At 39.5% G+C, this 19,710-nt stretch overlaps 2 protein-coding genes across 3 annotated transcripts; both read right to left on the reverse strand.

Annotated features, from left to right (window-relative positions):
- Positions 1-317: 317 nt before the first annotated feature.
- Positions 318-12,286, reverse strand: LOC131102192 (zinc finger protein 385B-like). Its single transcript, XM_058047698.1, has 6 exons — positions 12,275-12,286; positions 10,976-11,171; positions 8,746-8,943; positions 6,654-6,832; positions 3,910-4,011; positions 318-1,097 (listed from the first exon to the last, which is right to left on the reverse strand). The coding sequence occupies exons 1-6, from the start codon at positions 12,284-12,286 to the stop codon at positions 876-878; spliced, it is 909 nt and encodes a 302-aa protein (XP_057903681.1). The 3' UTR covers positions 318-875.
- LOC131101867 (ras-related protein Rab-25-like) lies at positions 12,024-19,599 on the reverse strand. Of its 2 annotated transcripts, XM_058047255.1 has the most exons (6): positions 16,469-19,599; positions 15,979-16,174; positions 15,699-15,892; positions 14,077-14,157; positions 13,860-14,007; positions 12,024-12,525 (listed from the first exon to the last, which is right to left on the reverse strand). In XM_058047255.1, exons 1-5 carry the CDS (start codon positions 16,503-16,505, stop codon positions 13,883-13,885), a joined length of 633 nt encoding a protein of 210 aa, XP_057903238.1. In that variant the 5' UTR covers positions 16,506-19,599; the 3' UTR covers positions 12,024-12,525; positions 13,860-13,882. The 2 variants fall into 2 exon arrangements, with proteins under 2 accessions (XP_057903238.1, XP_057903237.1); XM_058047254.1 differs by lacking the exon at positions 12,024-12,525 and having other exon boundaries at positions 13,071-14,007.
- Between the last annotated feature and the right edge of the window lie 111 nt (positions 19,600-19,710).

Below are 19,710 nucleotides of genomic sequence, written 5' to 3' on the forward strand. Positions count from 1 at the left end.
ATAATTCCAGATACTATGATACAGAATAAGGAGCGGTTAGCATGTTGGCCACAAAGTCAGGAGATGGGAAGGCTTGGAATCTCCGCTTGGAGTTTGCATGTTTCCTCCCACATTCCAAAAACATGTTAGCTTCATTAGCCACTCCAAATTGTCCATAGGTATGAATGTGAGTGTGAATGGTTGTTTGTCTATACGTGCCCTGTGGATGGCTGGGATAGGCTCCAGCATATCTGCGACCCCGGATGCTGGAGGAGGTTCCGTGTGCAGCGCATCTTGACATAACAAAGAGGGGGAAAAAAAGCCAAACAACACGGAAAAAAAATCAGGAATAAGCCGGCTTCCCACTCACAGATGTTCCAATCGCCACCTCGACTGCTCACAGCAGGGACGCCGCCCACGGGGGGCTGCGCTAGCGAATGCTAACAAGATGATAAACACAGAAGCCTGACCTCTGTTTAGAAAGGTCAGATGCTCATTAGAGAACATCGGTAGTCGCTCGTAAACATGAACATGTGCTGACAGGAAGTGAGCTAAAAGATACAATACCGGGACGCCGACAGGAAGTGACGACAAAAAACAGGATTGCTCCTTTTTGAGGTCTCCGAGGTAAAGAATTCCCATTCTAGGAGCTCCCGACTGATGAAGAAGCGCGTCCCAATACTTTTGTGTCAGAACGACCTGTTGTCATGACAACGTTGTAGCGTGAGTCATTGCATGAAACCGCCCCCAAAAAAGATCCGGCATAAAGCAGGAAAGACCGGACACTCCGTCTTATATTCCGCTGCGGCGTTCCAACGCCGGCTGAGAACGTTCCCGATGACGTTTATCAACCATGACGCAAAAGTTGTTTCCATGGACTCAAACGTCCTCTGAAGTCAGTCGTGATGAAAAAGAAGCGACGTCGAACAGACGAACGGCGAGCTCCGATACATAAGAGCCTGCAGGAGGGGCGGAGCCTGACACAGGGCGGGGCTTGCGTGTGCGGCGGCATGGACATGGAAGGACGGCAGAGAGGACGCGGCGGTGGTGAGCTGCTGCCGCCGTAGGAGCGTCGTGGAGCTGGCGGGTTTGATGCGGTCTTGGTTCTTGTGCGAAACCTGACAAAGCCGTAACAGGAAGACAACATGAAAGAACGGACAGGAACAGGAAGTACGAGTTCCAAGTGTACAGTGTCATGTTATATACTATTTGGATATTTTACCACAAGGTTACTTATGACTACTGCAGTATTTATCTGGCTAAAAAGACTTGCTGAATGTAAATGGAGTGAGGTTCCCAAGCGAGGAAAAAGTTAGCATATTGCTATTGTCTGTATCCCTTTCATTTAGTACTTAAACTTTAGGAATGTAGTACTTTCCTGGTATACCGGTCCTATAAATAATCTTACAAAAGATTTCAACAAGGTGTTTGCGATACCGTATACCTTTAAGATATAAGCCCCGCCCCCAAAGACTAACTCCTTGGTTTACAGAGGAAACTCGAAGGCTGTTATGTCGGAGGATGGCGTACAACTAAACTCGACGTCTTCCTGGGAATCTTTAACGTTCAAGAACTGTTCCCAATTGTAGTTCCCGCAATCTTAAATATTATTAATCTATCGCTTTCATCCGGCACTGTGCCTGCAGCTTTAAGGACTGCAGTGATTCCACCTTTACTGAAGGGGACTATTTCCAACTATAGGAAATACTATAACTATACATATATATATATATATATAAATTTAAACATATATAAAACATAAAATTAATAATTAAATAAAATCATAAAATACATAATAAAATCATTATAAATATTTTAAATTGAACTGATATTTTAATTATTTGATTATGTAATTTTAATTAATAAATTTAAAAAAATCCAATTTGTTTTTTTATATTATGTAAATATGAAAAGAAACAGGCGGCACGGTGGTCGAGTGGTTAGCGCGCAGACCTCACAGGGGTGTTATTTCATGTCTAGAGGGCTCTAATGTTAAAAAGCGTATTTAGAAGGTAGTAAACGGGTTTCTCTGTCTTACATCCTTGTCTACCTTATTGGGTAATAGGAGTGTAAAGGTGACTATAGGGGTGTTATTTCATGTCTAGAGGTCTCTAATGTTAAAAAGCGCATTCAGAAGGTAGCAAACGGGGTTTATGTCTTATTTTCTCTATGATCACTATTACTGTATTAGGTAATAGGAGTGTAAAGGTGACTATAGGGGTGTTATTTCATGTCTAGAGGGCTCTAATGTTAAAAAGCGTCTTTAGAAGGTAGTAAACGGGTTTCTCTGTCTTACATCCTTGTCTACCTTATTGGGTAATAGGAGTGTAAAGGTGACTATAGGGGTGTTATTTCATGTCTAGAGGTCTCTAATGTTAAAAAGCGCATTCAGAAGGTAGCAAACGGGGTTTATGTCTTATTTTCTCTATGATCACTATTACTGTATTAGGTAATAGGAGTGTAAAGGTGACTATAGGGGTGTTATTTCATGTCTAGAGGGCTCTAATGTTAAAAAGCGCATTCAGAAGGTAGCAAACGGGGTTTATGTCTTATTTTCTCTATGATTCCCATTACTGTATTAGGTAATAGGAGTGTAAAGGTGACTATAGGGGTGTTATTTCATGTCTAGAGGTCTCTAATGTTAAAAAGCGCATTCAGAAGGTAGCAAACGGGGTTTATGTCTTATTTTCTCGATGATTCCCATTACTGTATTAGGTAATAGGAGTGTAAAGGTGACTATAGGGGTGTTATTTCATGTCTAGAGGGCTCTAATGTTAAAAAGTGTATTTAGAAGGTAGTAAACGGGTTTCTCTGTCTTACATCCTTGTCTACCTTATTGGGTAATAGGAGTGTAAAGGTGACTATAGGGGTGTTATTTCATGTCTAGAGGTCCCTAATGTTAAAAAGCGCATTCAGAAGGTAGCAAACGGGGTCTATGTCTTATTTTCTCGATGATTCCCATTACTGTATTAGGTAATAGGAGTGTAAAGGTGACTATAGGGGTGTTATTTCATGTCTAGAGGGCTCTAAAGTTGAAAAGCGCATTCAGAAGGTAGTAAACGGGGTTTATGTCTTATTTTCTCTATGATTCCCATTACTGTATTGGGTAATAGGAGTGTAAAGGTAACTATAGGGGTGTTATTTCATGTCTAGAGGGCTCTAATGTTAAAAAGTGTATTTAGAAAGTAGTAAACGGGTTTCTCTGTCTTACATCCTTGTCTACCTTATTGGGTAATAGGAGTGTAAAGGTGACTATAGGGGTGTTATTTCATGTCTAGAGGTCTCTAATGTTAAAAAGCGTATTTAGAAGGTAGTAAACGGGTTTCTCTGTCTTACATCCTTGTCTACCTTATTGGGTAATAGGAGTGTAAAGGTGACTATAGGGGTGTTATTTCATGTCTAGAGGTCTCTAATGTTAAAAAGCGCATTCAGAAGGTAGCAAACGGGGTTTATGTCTTATTTTCTCGATGATTCCCATTACTGTATTAGGTAATAGGAGTGTAAAGGTGACTATAGGGGTGTTATTTCATGTCTAGAGGGCTCTAACCGTGTTAAAAAGTGTATTTAGAAGATAGTAAATATGTTTATTTTAAACATGTCATATTTTCCACCCTCGGCCATCTCTGTGTGGAGTTTGCATGTTCTCCCCGTGCATGCGTGGGTTTTCTCCGGGTACTCCGGTTTCCTCCCACATTCCAAAAACATGCTAGGTTAATTAGCGACTCCAAATTGTCCATAGGTATGAATGTGAGTGTGAATGGTTGTTTGTCTGTATGTGCCCTGTGATTGGCTGGCCACCAGTCCACGGTGTACTCCGCCTCTCGCCCAAAGAAGACAACTGGGATAGGCTCCAGCACCCCCCCGCGACCCTCGTGAGGAAAAGCGGATTCAGCAATTCAGCAAATAAAATCCTAAAATGTGAGAAGTTACCATGTGGAGGCTGGAAGGTCGCTGGCTGGGACTGTAGGGGTTAAACTTGGGCTTGGCCGGTTTGCCTGCTGCTCTGTCTTTGTGTCTCCTGCTGCTGATGTGCTGCAATGACAACCATAGGAGTCCATGGAGGACTAAGAACATCTCGGACTCGCAACCTGTTGGCATTTTTGGTTCATTCTGGCTTTAAAAAGTACATACGTGACAACATTGATTGACAGCGCTCACACACACACACACACACACACAGATCAATATGAAGTAAAGTGAAGTGAGACTACCAAGGTACTAAGTATGTGTGGAAGCATGTGTACCGATGCGCTAACTTTGCCTGCTTGGGGAACCCCACTCCATTCACTAAGAAATACACTATCCAAAGTGTAACAAAATAAAGTAAAAAATAATATAAAGTTGCTCTGTAAGTACTAAGTATGTGAGGAAGCATGTGTACCGATGCGCTAACTTTGCCTGCTTGGGGAACCCCACTCCATTCATTGAGAAATACACTAGCCAAAGTGTAAGAAAATGTAAAAATTAATAAAACTTGCTCCCAGAGTATGTGACAAAGTACAGGTGTATTGACGCGCTAATTTTACCTGCTTGGGGAACCTCGCTCCATTCACTAAGAAATACACTATCCAAAGTGTAACAAAATAAAGTAAAAAATAATATAAAGTTGCTCTGTAAGTACTAAGTATGTGAGGAAGCATGTGTACCGATGCGCTAACTTTGCCTGCTTGGGGAACCTCACTCCATTCATTGAGAAATACACTAGCCAAAGTGTAACAAAAAATAAACATTAATAAAAGTTACTCCCAGAGTACGAAGTATGTGATAAAGCGCAGGTGTATTGACACGCTAATTTTGCCTGCTTGTGGAACCTCGCTCCATTCATTCAGAAATACACCATCCAAAGTGTAACAAAATAAAGTAAAAAAATAATATAAAGTTGCTCTGTAAGTACTAAGTATGTGAGGACGCATGTGTACCGATGTGCTAACTTTGCCTGCTTGGGGAACCTCACTCCATTCATTTAGAAATACACTAGCCAAAGTGTAAGAAAAAGTCAAAATTAATTAAACTTGCTCGCAGAGTACTAAGTATGTGACGAAGCGCAAGTGTATTGACACGCTAATTTTGCCTGCTTGGGGAACCTCGCTCCATTCACTAAGAAATACACTATCCAAAGTGTAACAAAATAAAGTAAAAAATAATATAAAGTTGCTCTGTAAGTACTAAGTATGTGAGGAAGCATGTGTACCGATGCGCTAACTTTGCCTGCTTGGGGAACCTCACTCCATTCATTGAGAAATACACTAGCCAAAGTGTAAGAAAAAGTAAAAATTAATAAAACTTGCTCCCAGAGTATGTGACAAAGCACAGGTGTATTGACGCACTAATTTTGCCTGCTTGTGGAACCTCGCTCCATTCATTCAGAAATACACCATCCAAAGTGTAACAAAATAAAGTAAAAAAATAATATAAAGTTGCTCTGTAAGTACTAAGTATGTGAGGACGCATGTGTACCGATGCGCTAACTTTGCCTGCTTGGGGAACCTCACTCCATTCATTGAGAAATACACTAGCCAAAGTGTAAGAAAAAAATAAAAATTAATAAAACTTGCTCGCAGAGTACTAAGTATGTGACGAAGTGCAGGTGTATTGACACGCTGATTTTGCCTGCTTGTGGAACCTCGCTCCATTCATTCAGAAATACACCATCCAAAGTGTAACAAAATAAAGTAAAAAATAATATAAAGTTGCTCTGTAAGTACTAAGTATGTGAGGAAGCATGTGTACTGATGCGCTAACTTTGCCTGCTTGGGGAACCTCGCTCCATTCATTCAGAAATACACCATCCAAAGTGTAACAAAATAAAGTAAAAAAATAATATAAAGTTGCTCTGTAAGTACTAAGTATGTAAGGAAGCATGTGTACCGATGCGCTAACTTTGCCTGCTTGGGGAACCTCACTCCATTCATTGAGAAATACACTAGCCAAAGTGTAAGAAAAAGTAAAAATTAATTAAACTTGCTCGCAGAGTACTAAGTATGTGACGAAGCGCAGGTGTATTGACGCGCTAACTTTGCCTGCTTGTGGAACCTCGCTCCATTCATTCAGAAATACACCATCCAAAGTGTAACAAAATAAAGTAAAAAAATAATATAAAGTTGCTCTGTAAGTACTAAGTATGTGAGGAAGCATGTGTACTGATGCGCTAACTTTGCCTGCTTGGGGAACCTCACTCCATTCATTGAAAAATACACTAGCCAAAGTGTAAGAAAAAGTAAAAATTAATAAAACTTGCTCCCAGAGTACTAAGTATGTGACGAAGCGCAGGTGTATTGACGCGCTAACTTTGCCTGCTTGAGGAACCTCGCTCCATTCATTCAGAAATACACTATTCAAAGTGTAACAAAATAAAGTAACGCATTATACCTGCTTCCAGGGTCCAAAATATGTATGGAAGCACATACATAGATATGCTAACTTTGCCTGCTTGGGGAACCTCGCTCCATTTACTGAGAAATACACTATCCAATGTGTAACAAAGTCAAGTAAACAATAAAAACTTGCTCCCAGGCTACAAAGTAGCAGGTGTATTGATGAGCTCACTTTGCCTACTTGTGGAACCTCACTCCATTCACATTCAAGTATTGCAATAGTCACATGTGTAAAATATGTTTATGATGTAGTACGTGTATGATGGTTCCTGACAGGAGCATGTAATGAGCAAAATGAACCTGCTTGAGTTGCGTGTCAGAGTTGACGTGCACGTCACAGATCTCACAGTGGAAGGTTTTGTTCTGGAGGCCGCTCCACGGCTCGGTGGACGGGGGCTTGGCCTTGGCGCCGTGCCTCGGGAAGGACTTGATGGCACCGTCGCCGCTCCGCGCCTCCAGCATGGTCCTGTGCTTGCTGCCTAAACATGTTTCATGTACAAGGCCGTCAATCTAACGCAGTGATGCCAGCAACCAGCTGAGGGCGCAATTCGGTCACAATTGCTGCCTTGAGGGCAGAAACAGGAAGTAATGCAAATAGAACGAAGTTCCCCAAGACGCAAAGTTAGCGCATCAATACACTCGCTTCCTCACATACTTAGTTCCTTGGGAGCAGGTTTTATTATGTTTTTATTTATTTTGTTACACTTGAGCTAGTGTATTTCATAGGGAATGGAGTGAGGTTCCCTAAGATGCCAAGTTAGCGCATTAATACACCTGCTTCCTCACATACTTAGTACCTTGGGAGCAAGTTTTATTATGTTTGACTTATTTTGTTACACTTGAGCTCGAGCATTTCTATGCAAATGGAGCGAGGTTCCCCAAGACGCAAAGTTAGCGCATCAATACACCTGCTTCCTCACATACCTTGGGAGCATGTTTTATTATGTTTTACTTATTTTGTTACACTTGAGCTTGAGTATTTCTATGCAAATGGAGCGAGGTTCCCCAAGACGCAAAGTTAGCGCATCAATACACCTGCTTCCTCACATACTTAGTACATTGGGGGCAGGTTTTATTATGTTTTTATTTATTTTGTTACACTTGAGCTAGCGTATTTCTAAAAGAATGGAGCGAGGTTCCCCAAGTAAGCAAAGTTAGCACATGAATACACCTGCTTCCATATGTATTTAGTACCCTGGGAGAATGATTGCACTTTACGTTGTGACACTTGAGCTAGTGTATTTCTATACAAATGGAGCGAGGTTCCCAAAGACGCAAAGTTAGCACATGAATACACCTGCTTCCATACGTATTTAGTACCTTGGGAGAATGATTTTACTTAAAGTTGTGACACTTGAGCTAGTGTATTTCTAAATGAATGGAGCGAGGTTCCCCAATAGGCAAAGTTAGCGCATCAATACACCTGCTTCCTCACATACTTAGTACCTTGGGAGCAAGTTTTAGAATGTTTTCATTTATTTTGTTACAATTGAGCTAGTGTATTTCTAAAAGAATGGAGCGAGGTTCCCAAAGACGCAAAGTTAGCACATCAATACACCTGCTTCCATACGTATTTAGTACCCTGGGAGAATGATTTTACTTTACTTTGTGACACTTGAGCTAGTGTATTTCTAAACGAATGGAGCGAGGTTCCCCAATAGGCAAAGTTAGCGCATCAATACACCTGCTTCTTCACATACTTAGTACCTTGGGAGCAAGTTTTAGAATGTTTTCATTTATTTTGTTACAATGAGCGAGTGTATTTCTAAAAGAATGGAGCGAGGTTCCCCAAGTAAGCAAAGTTAGCACATGAATACACCTGCTTCCATATGTATTTAGTACCCTGGGAGAATGATTGTACTTTACGTTGTGACACTTGAGCTAGTGTATTTCTATACAAATGGAGCGAGGTTCCCAAAGACGCAAAGTTAGCACATGAATACACCTGCTTCCATACGTATTTAGTACCTTGGGAGAATGATTTTACTTAAAGTTGTGACACTTGAGCTAGTGTATTTCTAAATGAATGGAGCGAGGTTCCCCAATAGGCAAAGTTAGCGCATCAATACACCTGCTTCCTCACATACTTAGTACCTTGGGAGCAAGTTTTAGAATGTTTTCATTTATTTTGTTACAATTGAGCTAGTGTATTTCTAAAAGAATGGAGCGAGGTTCCCCAAGTAAGCAAAGTTAGCATGTTAATACACCTGCTTCTTCACATACTTAGTACCTTGGGAGCAAGTCTTAGTATGTTTTCATTTATTTTGTTACAATTGAGCGAGTGTATTTCTAAAAGAATGGAGCGAGGTTCCCCAATCAGGCAAAGTTAGCGCATCAATAACAGGGTTTTTGTAAAAAAAAGACTTGGAGGTAAAGAATGAAAGCGTCTCACCGCTGTTGTGAGCTTGCAGCTGCGAGGCGGAGTTGACCACGACTTTGCAGAGCGAGCAGCAGAGGAGACGTTTGGCTTTGACCTCCTCGTTCGTCCATGCCGTCCCAATACTTTTGACTTCCTTTTCCGTCACGCTCGTACGGGGCGACATGGGGCGTTTAAAGGGCCCAAGCGCATCGGGGGAACACTCAAAGGACTCTAAAGGCAACGATACCAGATGTCATTGAAATACACACACATACTTTATACACATATACAGTACATACAGTATACACACATATGCTGCAGGTTAGTACTATATACAGTACATACAGTATACACACATATGCTGCAGGTTAGTACTATATACAGTACATACAGTATACACACATATGCTGCAGGTTAGTACTATATACAGTACGTACAGTGTATACAGTATACACACATGTACACATATGCTGCAGGTTAGTACTATATACAGTACATACAGTATACACACATGCTGCAGGTTAGTACTATATACAGTACATACAGTATACACACATATGCTGCAGGTTAGTACTATGTACAGTACATACAGTGTATACAGTATACACACATGTACACATATGCTGCAGGTTAGTACTATATACAGTACATACAGTACATACAGTATACACACATACGCTGCAGGTTAGTACTATATACAGTACATACAGTATACACACATATGTTGCAGGTTAGTACTATATACAGTACATACAGTGTATACAGTATACGTATACACATACGCTGCAGGTCAGTACTATATACAGTACATACAGCGTATACAGTATACACACATGTACACATATGCTGCAGGTTATTACTATATACAGTACATACAGTATACACACATATACTGCAGGTTAGTACTATATACAGTACATACAGTATACACACATACTGCAGGTTAGTACTATATACAGTACATACAGTATACACACATATGCTGCAGGTTAGTACTATATACAGTACATACAGTGTATACAGTGTACACACATGTACACATATGCTGCAGGTTAGTACTATATACAGTACGTACAGTGTATACAGTATACACACATGTACATATATGCGGCAGGTTAGTACTATATACAGTACATACAATATACACACATATGCTGCAGGTTAGTACTATATACAGTACATGCAGTGCATACAGTATACACACGTATGCTGCAGGTTAGTACTATATACAGTACATACAGTACATACAGTATACACACATACGCTGCAGGTTAGTACTATATACAGTACATACAGTATACACACATATGTTGCAGGTTAGTACTATATACAGTACATACAGTGTATACAGTATACGTATACACATACGCTGCAGGTCAGTACTATATACAGTACATACAGCGTATACAGTATACACACATGTACACATATGCTGCAGGTTATTACTATATACAGTACATACAGTATACACACATATACTGCAGGTTAGTACTATATACAGTACATACAGTATACACACATACTGCAGGTTAGTACTATATACAGTACATACAGTATACACACATATGCTGCAGGTTAGTACTATATACAGTACATACAGTGTATACAGTGTACACACATGTACACATATGCTGCAGGTTAGTACTATATACAGTACGTACAGTGTATACAGTATACACACATGTACATATATGCGGCAGGTTAGTACTATATACAGTACATACAATATACACACATATGCTGCAGGTTAGTACTATATACAGTACGTACAGTATACACACATATGCTGCAGGTTAGTACTATATACAGTACGTACAGTGTATACAGTATACACACATGTACACACATGCTGCAGGTTAGTACTATATACAGTACATACAGTGTATACAGTATACACACATGTGCTGCAGGTGAGTACTACATATATAATGTATAAAGTACACACACTTATGGACACATACACTGCAGGTTAGTACTATATATACGTGTATAATGTATAAAGTATACACACACATGTACACATAGACTGCAGGTTAGTACCACATACTGTACCAATACACACATATAGAATACATAAGTATAAAGTACACACACACATGGACACATAGACTGAAGGTTAGTACCACATACTGTACCAATACACACATATAGAATACATACTGTATATACGTGTACGCTGCAGGTTAGTACTACATAGTGTACATATGATGATAAGCTAGGAGATGAATAGAAGGATGAAGAGACGTTACTCCAAGTGCGTCACCATGGCAACCCAAGCAGGTGTTGGTCCTCACCAGAAGACATGGTTGGACCAGAGCGTCCCAGGTGGGTCCTCCGGCGTCCCAGGTGGGTCCTCCAGCGTCCCAGGTGGGTCCTCCGGCGTCCTGGATGCGCTCCTTCCCCTCCTCCTCTTCCTCTTTCTCCTCCCCCTCATCCTCGTCTTCATCGGCCCGTGCACGCTGTCGTGCACGTGGAGCCAAAGCGCTTAAGCTTGTTCTTTCGCCACTCCCACCGTCTTCAGCAGGAGGACGCGACCTTTGACCTGCACGTTATCAGGTACACCCAACAAATACTTTTCATTTCACCTCCTAAAACTAATAAAAACGTCATTAAAAATAAAAATAAAAATAAAAATAAAAATAAAAATAAAAATAAAAATAAAAATAAAAATAAAAATAAAAATAAAAATAAAAATAAAAATAAAAATAAAAATAAAAATAAAAACAAAAACAAAACAAAACTAAAATAAATTAAACTAAATTAAACTAAATTAAAATAAATTAAAACAAAATTAAAACAAAATTAAAACAAAATTAAATTAAATTAAATTAAATTAAATTAAATTAAATTAAATTAAATTAAATTAAATTAAATTAAATTAAATTAAATTGTTTTAATTTTAATTTTGTTTTAATTTTAATTTTGTTTTAATTTTGTTTTAATTATTTTAATTAATTTAAAGTGTGTTCACATTGGATTCAATACAATCAATTCAAAATTTTATTAAAGTTATTAAATGAATGAATAAAATACAACAAGGTAAGCCAAAATAAACAACTACATAAAGTACAATAAAGTAAAATAACATTTAATTCCATGGAATAAAAATCAAAATATAAATCAATTAAATACAATAAAGTAAAATAAGTTGAATTCGATGATCAAATTTGATTCAATTAAAAACGTAAATGTAAAGCAATTCCATTTGAATAAATATGTAATGTAATTCAATGAAATGGTATCCAATGCAATACAATACAATTATACTCATTCAATTAAAATTACAATAAAGTTAAAATTCAAAATAATTCACTGAAATAGAATAAGGTAATAATAAAAAACAATGAAGTGAAATAAAAGATGTAAGAATAGTTTCTATTTTTCCACAAATAAAGACAAGTGGACACACACGCTTAAGGATGAAGACTATATCTTCTTCACACCCGCACGCTAACGCTGCTGCTGCTGCCATGTCAACCAGGCAGGGGAACTTCATGTTAGGTTATTCTTCCTGCATTATTTCACACCGGGGCTTCTCCGTGTCGATGTGCACTTTAACTACCGTGATCACCATGGCGATGTGCACGCATCCATCCTGGCTCGGTACGAGCTAAGGTCATCTCATGGCGTACTCATCATGGCTTAGTTTTTCAAAAAGGTTGACGGGATATTCTAGGGAGTGTCAACAAAACACAGATCCAAGTAAACTGCAAAATCAGTAGGGCAAAAGACAAGAGTCCAAAGGTCGTCCCTGCAGCACTTCCTGGTCCGGGGGCCACCAAACAGAGGACTGCAATGGGTAGATCCGGGGAACTAAACAAAATGAGCTGCTATTAAAAATTTTTTTAAACCCATAATAGCACCAAAAAATGTTTTTTAAATCCTATTTTAGTTTGGAATTTTTTTTAATAAATCGGAATTGTTAAAAAAAACAATTTGGGAAATATATGTGATATTTGAAGGGATATGACAAATGTAGAATACAAGAAAATTGTCATAAAAATAAGATGTTAAAAAACAATATATTTTTAGAAAAGGGTGTAATACAGAAAAAAAATTAATAAAAAAATAAACAATATAATATAATAACTTAATACAATAAAATATAATATATAATTAATAAAAATATAATAAATAAAAACAAATAATTATAAAAAATAAAAATAAAGAAAATAAAAACAATATAAAAAAATAAAAACACCATCATAATTAGAAGAGTCCAAAATGACATCATTTTTTAAAAATAAAAATGGTATGATGAAGAAAGAAATTTATATTAAACACACACATAATAATTAAAAAAAAACACACAAAGGTTAATAAATGAAGTGGCATGGTCATACATTTTGGGGGAATTTTATTTGTATTTTTAATTTTGTTTTATTTCATTTTAGAAAAAGTTGTAATAGGAAAAAAAATCAATTCATGTAAAATTGAATGCAGAGGAACAAGTACAAAGTTGTGGAATGACCATCCCAGTCCCTAGACCTAAATATTATCGAAAATATGTGGCGTGATTTAAAGCGAAACCATCAAACCTGACTTAAATGGAGATGTTTTGGAAAGAGGAATGGTCCAAAATACCTTCTACTTATTTGGACTTATTCCACTTCCCCCGTGTTGGTCTGCTATAGGATCTATTTACCAGGAATGGTTGATTCCAACAAGCAGTCGTTTAGAAAGGAACGTCTGGAACATTAACAGAGGTGCCCAAACTTTTTCACACCACTGTAATGTCCAACTGGTTGTTGCCATGGTGACCAGACTCCATCGTGTACATATGAATATATAGTATGTACATAAATAAATAGCACTTGTTAGTAGTTCTAGTCATCATATACGCCCAATGCTGCCATCTAGTGGCCATTTACTGGAACAACAGTCTGACTGAGTGGCCAATGACACTATAATGATGATGATGATGATGATGAGATGAAGAGGATGTGGCTATCAGGAGAGAGTGCATGTTCATTCATCACGTCAGCGAGTAAGTGAATGAAATAATTTATTTCCTGTTCTTTCTTTGCATTCCAACAACGGCAGCGGTTGACATGACAGGCGGCCATTGTTGTTTTGTTCAATAGAAAATGGCGTCATCAGCCAAATTAAAAGGAGCGTGTGGTTGTGGGTTTGGCCATCCAACTTACACTCCGTGTGCCGCCAGGCTCGCTCAGCTCCTGCAGCATCCTCTGCCCTCCTGCTGGGCCTCGCCGGTGGGGTGGATGGGCCCCGATAGGGTGACGGCGCTGATGGAACCCCGCGTCACCTGTCTGCTGGCCACCTTGCGATGGATGGCTGCCAGGGGAGAAAAGACGAAATGTCAGCGAAATGAGATGAAAGAAAACGTTTGCCGAAGGAGCGTACCGGTGAGGACGTCAATGAACGCCGCTTCAACGTTGGTGGAATCCAACGCCGACGTCTCCATGAACATCAAACCCTTCTTCTCTGATGGGGGGGGGGGGGGGGGGGGGCACCAATAATGACATTGATAAGAACAATACAAGCACTATGCCGGTCAAAGATCCTCTATGGAAGGAAGGATGCTGGGTTTTATGAACTTGCTGAAAACACCAACACTCGAAATAAAGGTCAAAGATCCTCTCTATACAACAGGAAAGCTTTTTTGTTTTTAAGGACTCAAAATAAAAACACTAGTCAAAGATCCTCTATATGACAGGAACACTGCTAGTTTTTGGCCCCTACTGAAAAAAAACACCAATCAAAGATTTTACATAAAAGGAATTACTGAAAATAAAACACTTGTCTAGTCAAAGATCCTCTATACAACGGTCACCCATTTTGTTAAAAAAAAAACATACTAAAAGAAAAGTCAAAGATCCTCAAATTAAGTAGCACTTAATTTGTTTTAAGGACTTGCAGCAAAAAAAACACTAGTCAAAGATCCTCTATATGACAGGTGTGCTCAGCTGTTTTTAAGAATGTATTAAAAAACCCAAAGATCATCTATATATGACAGGCGTGCTTTACAGTTTTTAAGGATGTACTTAAAAAAACAAAAACAAAAAAAAACACACAAATCAAAGATCCTCTATATGACAGGAGCACTTGGTTGTTTTTAAAGAGTTACTATATAGGGAAAAAGATCCAAAGATCATTTATATGACAGGAGTGCTGTGCTGTTTTCAGAATTCTGCTGCAAAATGCTTGTCAAAGATCTTCTATATAACAGGAGCACTTGGCTGTTTTTAAAAAGTTACTACATAGGGAAAAATATCCAAAGATCATTTATATGACAGGAGTGCTGTGCTGTTTTTAGAATTCTGCTGCAAAATGCTTGTCAAAGATCTTCTATATAGCAGGAGCACTTGGCGGCTGTTTTAAAGAGTTACTATATAGAGAAAAGATCCAAAGATCATTTATATGACAGGAGTACTTGGCTGTTTTTAAAGAGTTACTATATAGGGAAAAAGATCCAAAGATCATTTATATGACAGGAGTACTTGGCTGTTTTTAAAGAGTTACTATATAGGGAAAAAGATCCAAAGATCATTTATTTGACAGGAGTGCTGTGCTGTTTTTGGAATTCTGATGCAAAAATGCTTGTCAAAGATCTTCTATATAACAGGAGCACTTGGCTGTTTTTAAAGAGTTACTATATAGGGAAAAATATCCAAAGATCATTTATATGACAGGAGTGATGTGCTGTTTTTGGAATTCTGATCTTCTACACGACAGGAAAACTCTGCGATTTTTAAAAACAGACTAAAGCACTACTCAAAGATCCTCTATACAACAGGAGCACCACTTTTGTTTGCAAATAAATAAATAAAAACACCAGTCAAAGATCGTTTACATAAAAAAGAGCACTGTGCTGTTTTCAGAATTCTGCTGCAAAAAATGCACGTTAAAGATCTTCTATACGACAAGAGCACCACTGTTCTTAATAAGTACTCTACTTCAAAAGCGCTAATCAAAGATCCTCTATAAGACGAGAACCCTGACGTTCTTTGGTGCTGTCGTTTCACCTGCAAAGGCCTTGGCCTCCTCGGCGGGGACGGTCCTCATTTCCTCCAGGTCGTTCTTGTTGCCCACCAGCATGACCACCATGTGGGGGTCTGCGTGGTCGTACAGCTCCTTCAGCCATCGCTCGGCGCTCTCGTAGGTCACGTGCTTGGTGATGTCATAGACCAGCAACGCCCCCACGGCTCCCCGGTAATACCTGGCACGTGTTTTCATCGGAACGGTCAATTGTGAGGACGATATTTTTGGCGTTTGAACGCGTCATGGGTACGTTCGAGTACGCACGCGGAAGTGATGGCCCGGTAGCGCTCCAGTCCGGCGGTGTCCCACACTTGCATCTTGATGGTGCAGTTGTCCAGCTGGACGGTGCGGGTGCTGAACTCCACGCCGATGGTGGTGCGGCTGTCGTGGTTGAACTCGTTCTTGGTGAAGCGGGTCAACAGGTTGCTCTTGCCCACGCCGGACTCCCCGATCAGAACCACTGGGAAAGAAGGGCAGTGAGAGCTGCAGTTCGAAGCTTGAGCCACACGAGGGCGCTGTTAGCCCTTGCAATGTATTGATTGGACATTTTGGTTGAATCTCTCGGTTCTCATCATAAAATCGGAGTCCTTTCAGGGGGAATAAATTAATTTTTGAACAGAAATGATAATAACACGCTTGCCAAGATTATGTGACAACATTTTGGTGTGGAAGTCCAGTCCAAGGTAAAGGAAAAGTACAGGTGAGTTCAATCACAGCCAGTCCCGAAGCAAGCAAGCAAGCAAGCAGGACTTACCCTTAAAGACAAAATTATACGTGTCATCCGACCCCATGCTGCGTTCACTGGCCTCCCGCTTCTTTTGGATCCAATCTGAAGCCACTCCACCGGAGCCCCCCCCCTCTAAACACGTAGCAAATACATCCAGTCCCCCTCGGTCTCTCTCTCTCCGGCTTGGAGCTTGAAGCCAGAACCGGTTGGACCGCCTCCATCCACTTCCTTCTTTATTCTCCGCACGGGTAGAGGTGGGGTAGGGGAGGTTCCGCGCCGCCGTGGACGGGCAGGTGGAGCGGCGCTGAGACGGCCCATCCCTCGTCAGCTGACAGGCGAGGCAGGCAGGTAGGGAGGGGGGGGGGGGAGCAGGTGCAACAGGTAGAACCACTCGCAGGTATTGGCTGGGTGCTGACTCCACCCAATGAGGGCAGGGCAGGTGTGCACCAGGCCTGGCCCGCTTTGGCCCGGATCAGCCATAAAAAAACCAATGATGGTGATTACTCAACTGCAGAGAGTACCTGACTTCTACGAGAGAGAAGTTTTAGTGAAAATACACAAAAAGTTTTTTACATGTGCCACATCTGCCCTGCAGGCGGCGAGTAACAGGGTGTTTGTGTATTGTATTATATGTATGTATGTACTATGTATGTACGTATGTATATTATACATATATATGATATTGTATTGCACAAGGGTTTTTGGCAAATTCCCCTTTCTCACAGCAGTTTTACAAATACTCTCCCATAACCACATCTGAGTAGTGTTTCCCATACATTCATTTATCTGTGGCGACCCATCACTAATACAATTTGGACTGCCACAGACACATTTGGACACATGTGTAGATTGTCGTTCCGCTTTCTAACTCTAAATCTCATATGCTGTTCCCCGCCACAGATAGACCGAGTATAGTCGTCCCTCGTTTATCACAGTTAATTGGTTCCCGACCCAGATGAGTTAATTAATTTCCGTGATGTGGGATTCAATGTTACTAAATTGAGTATTTATAGTACCGTATTTTCCGGACTTTTTTTCTCATAGGTTGGCTGTTCCTGCGACTTATACTCCAGAGCGACTTATAAATGAAAAAAATGTTTATGTTACATAAACAGAGGACACCTTTTCTGTTTATGTTTATTTTTTTTTGCCTGTTTTGGTCAAGTAGTTTGGAAAATAAATTACCCGCAAAAATGCGACTTCTACTCCAGTGCAACTTATGTATGTTTTTTTTCTACCTAATTATGCATTTTTGGCATTGTGCGGCTTATACTCCAGTGCGACTTATGTATGTTTTTTTCTACCTAATTATGCATTTTTGGCATTGTGCGACATATACTGCGGAGAGACTTATGTATGTTTTCGTTCTACCTCATCATGTATTTTTGGCCTAGTGTGACGTATACTCCGGAGCAACTTATGTATGTTTTTTTTTTAACCTAATTATGCATTTTTGGCCTTGTGCGACATATGTTCCAGTGCAACTTATGTTTTTTTATACTTAATTATGCACTTTTGGCCTTGTGCGACGTATACTCCGGAGAGACTTATGTATGTTTTTTTCTACTTAATCATGTATTTTTGGCCTTGTGCGACGTATAATCCGGAGAGACTTATGTATTTTTGGCCTTGTGCGACATATGCTCCAGTGCGACTTATGTATGTTTTTTTTCTACCTCATCATGTATTTTTGGCCTTGTGCGACATATACTCCAGTGCGACTTATGTATGTTTTTTTTCTACCTAATCATGTATTTTTGGCCTTGTGCGACATATACTCCGGAGCAACTTATGTATGTTTTTATCTACCTAATTATGCATTTTGGGCCTTGTGCGACTTATACTCCAGTGCGACTTATGTATGTTTTTTTCTACCTAATTACGCATTTTTGGCCTTGTGTGACTTATACTCCAGTGCGACTTATGTATGTTTTTTTCTACCTAATTACGCATTTTTGGCCTCGTGTGACTTATACTCCAGTGCGACTTATGTATGTTTTTGTCTACCTAATTATGCATTTTTGGCCTTGTGCGACGTATACTCCAGTGCGACTTATGTATGTTTTTATCTACCTAATTATGTATTTTTGGCCTTGTGCGACGAATACTCCAATGCGACTTATGTATGTTTTTTTTCTACCTAATTATGCATTTTTGGCCTTGTGTGACTTATCGTCCAGAAAATACGGTATATCGTTTAGAGGCGTGGTTTTCAACCACTGTGCCGCGGCACACTAGTGGTAGAAAAACACTGGTTTAGAGTATAAAAAAACTGTTTATTACTTTCTCAATATGGCTTTCTAACATTACTAGAGCCTTGTAGACATGAAGTAACACCCCTATTGTGCTGCAGGGACTGGTTGTTTCTGAAACACGGCATATTGTGAGGGAGCAATAATAGAACTGCGATATTGGAGGGCTGACTAAGTACTTCATTGAGTATTTATAGTATCGTATTTTCCGGACTATAAGTCGCACTTTTTTTTCATAGGTTGGCTGTTCCTGTGACTTATACTCCAGAGCGACTTATAATTGAAAAAAACGTTTATGTTACATAAACACTGGACACCTTTTCTGTGCATGTTTATTTTTTTGCCTGTTTTGGTCAAGTAGTTTGAAAAATAAATTACCTGCAAAAAATGTGACTTGTATTCCAGTGCGACTTATGTATGTTTGTTTTCTACCAAGTTATGCATTTTTGGCCTTGTGCGACTTATACTCCAGAGAGACTTATGCATGTTTTTTTCTACCTAATCATGTATTTTTGGCCTTGTGAGACGTATACTCCGGAGCAACTTATGTATGTTTTTTCTACCTAATTATGCATTTTTGGCCTTGTGCGACGTATACTCCGGAGAGACTTATGTAGGTTTTTTTCTACTTAATCATGTATTTTTGGCCTTGTGCGACGTATACTCCGGAGAGACTTATGTATTTTTGGCCTTGTGCGACATATACTCCAGTGCGACTTATGTATGTTTTTTTTCTACCTAATTATGTATTTTTGGCCTTGTGTGACTTGTAGTACAGAAAATACGGTATATCGTTTAGAGCCGTTGTTTTCTACCACTAGTGTTAGAAAAACACTGGTTTAGAGTATAAAAAACCTGTTTATTACTTTCTCAATATGGCTTTCTAACATTACTAGAGCCTTGTAGACATGAAGTAACACCCCTATTGTGCTGCAGGGACTGGTTGTTTCTGAAACACGGCATATTGTGAGGGAGCAATAATAGAACTGCGATATTGGAGGGCCGACTAAGTACGTC

This window comes from Doryrhamphus excisus, chromosome 14, assembly GCF_030265055.1.
Source record: "Doryrhamphus excisus isolate RoL2022-K1 chromosome 14, RoL_Dexc_1.0, whole genome shotgun sequence".
NCBI lineage: Eukaryota > Metazoa > Chordata > Actinopteri > Syngnathiformes > Syngnathidae > Doryrhamphus > Doryrhamphus excisus.

Coding starts and splice junctions, on each gene's coding strand:
- LOC131102192 (XM_058047698.1), bottom strand. Junction 6,833..8,745: donor GCTGCAAGCTCACAACAGCG/GTGAGACGCTTT, acceptor AAACATGTTTAG/GCAGCAAGCACAGGACCATG. Junction 4,012..6,653: donor CTGACACGCAACTCAAGCAG/GTTCATTTTGCT, acceptor TTGTCATTGCAG/CACATCAGCAGCAGGAGACA.
- LOC131101867 (XM_058047255.1), bottom strand. CDS start 16,505: ATGGGGTCGGATGACACGTATAATTTTGTCTTTAAGG. Junction 16,175..16,468: donor GTATAATTTTGTCTTTAAGG/GTAAGTCCTGCT, acceptor CTTCTTTCCCAG/TGGTTCTGATCGGGGAGTCC. Junction 14,008..14,076: donor GTTCATTGACGTCCTCACCG/GTACGCTCCTTC, acceptor CTCCCCTGGCAG/CCATCCATCGCAAGGTGGCC.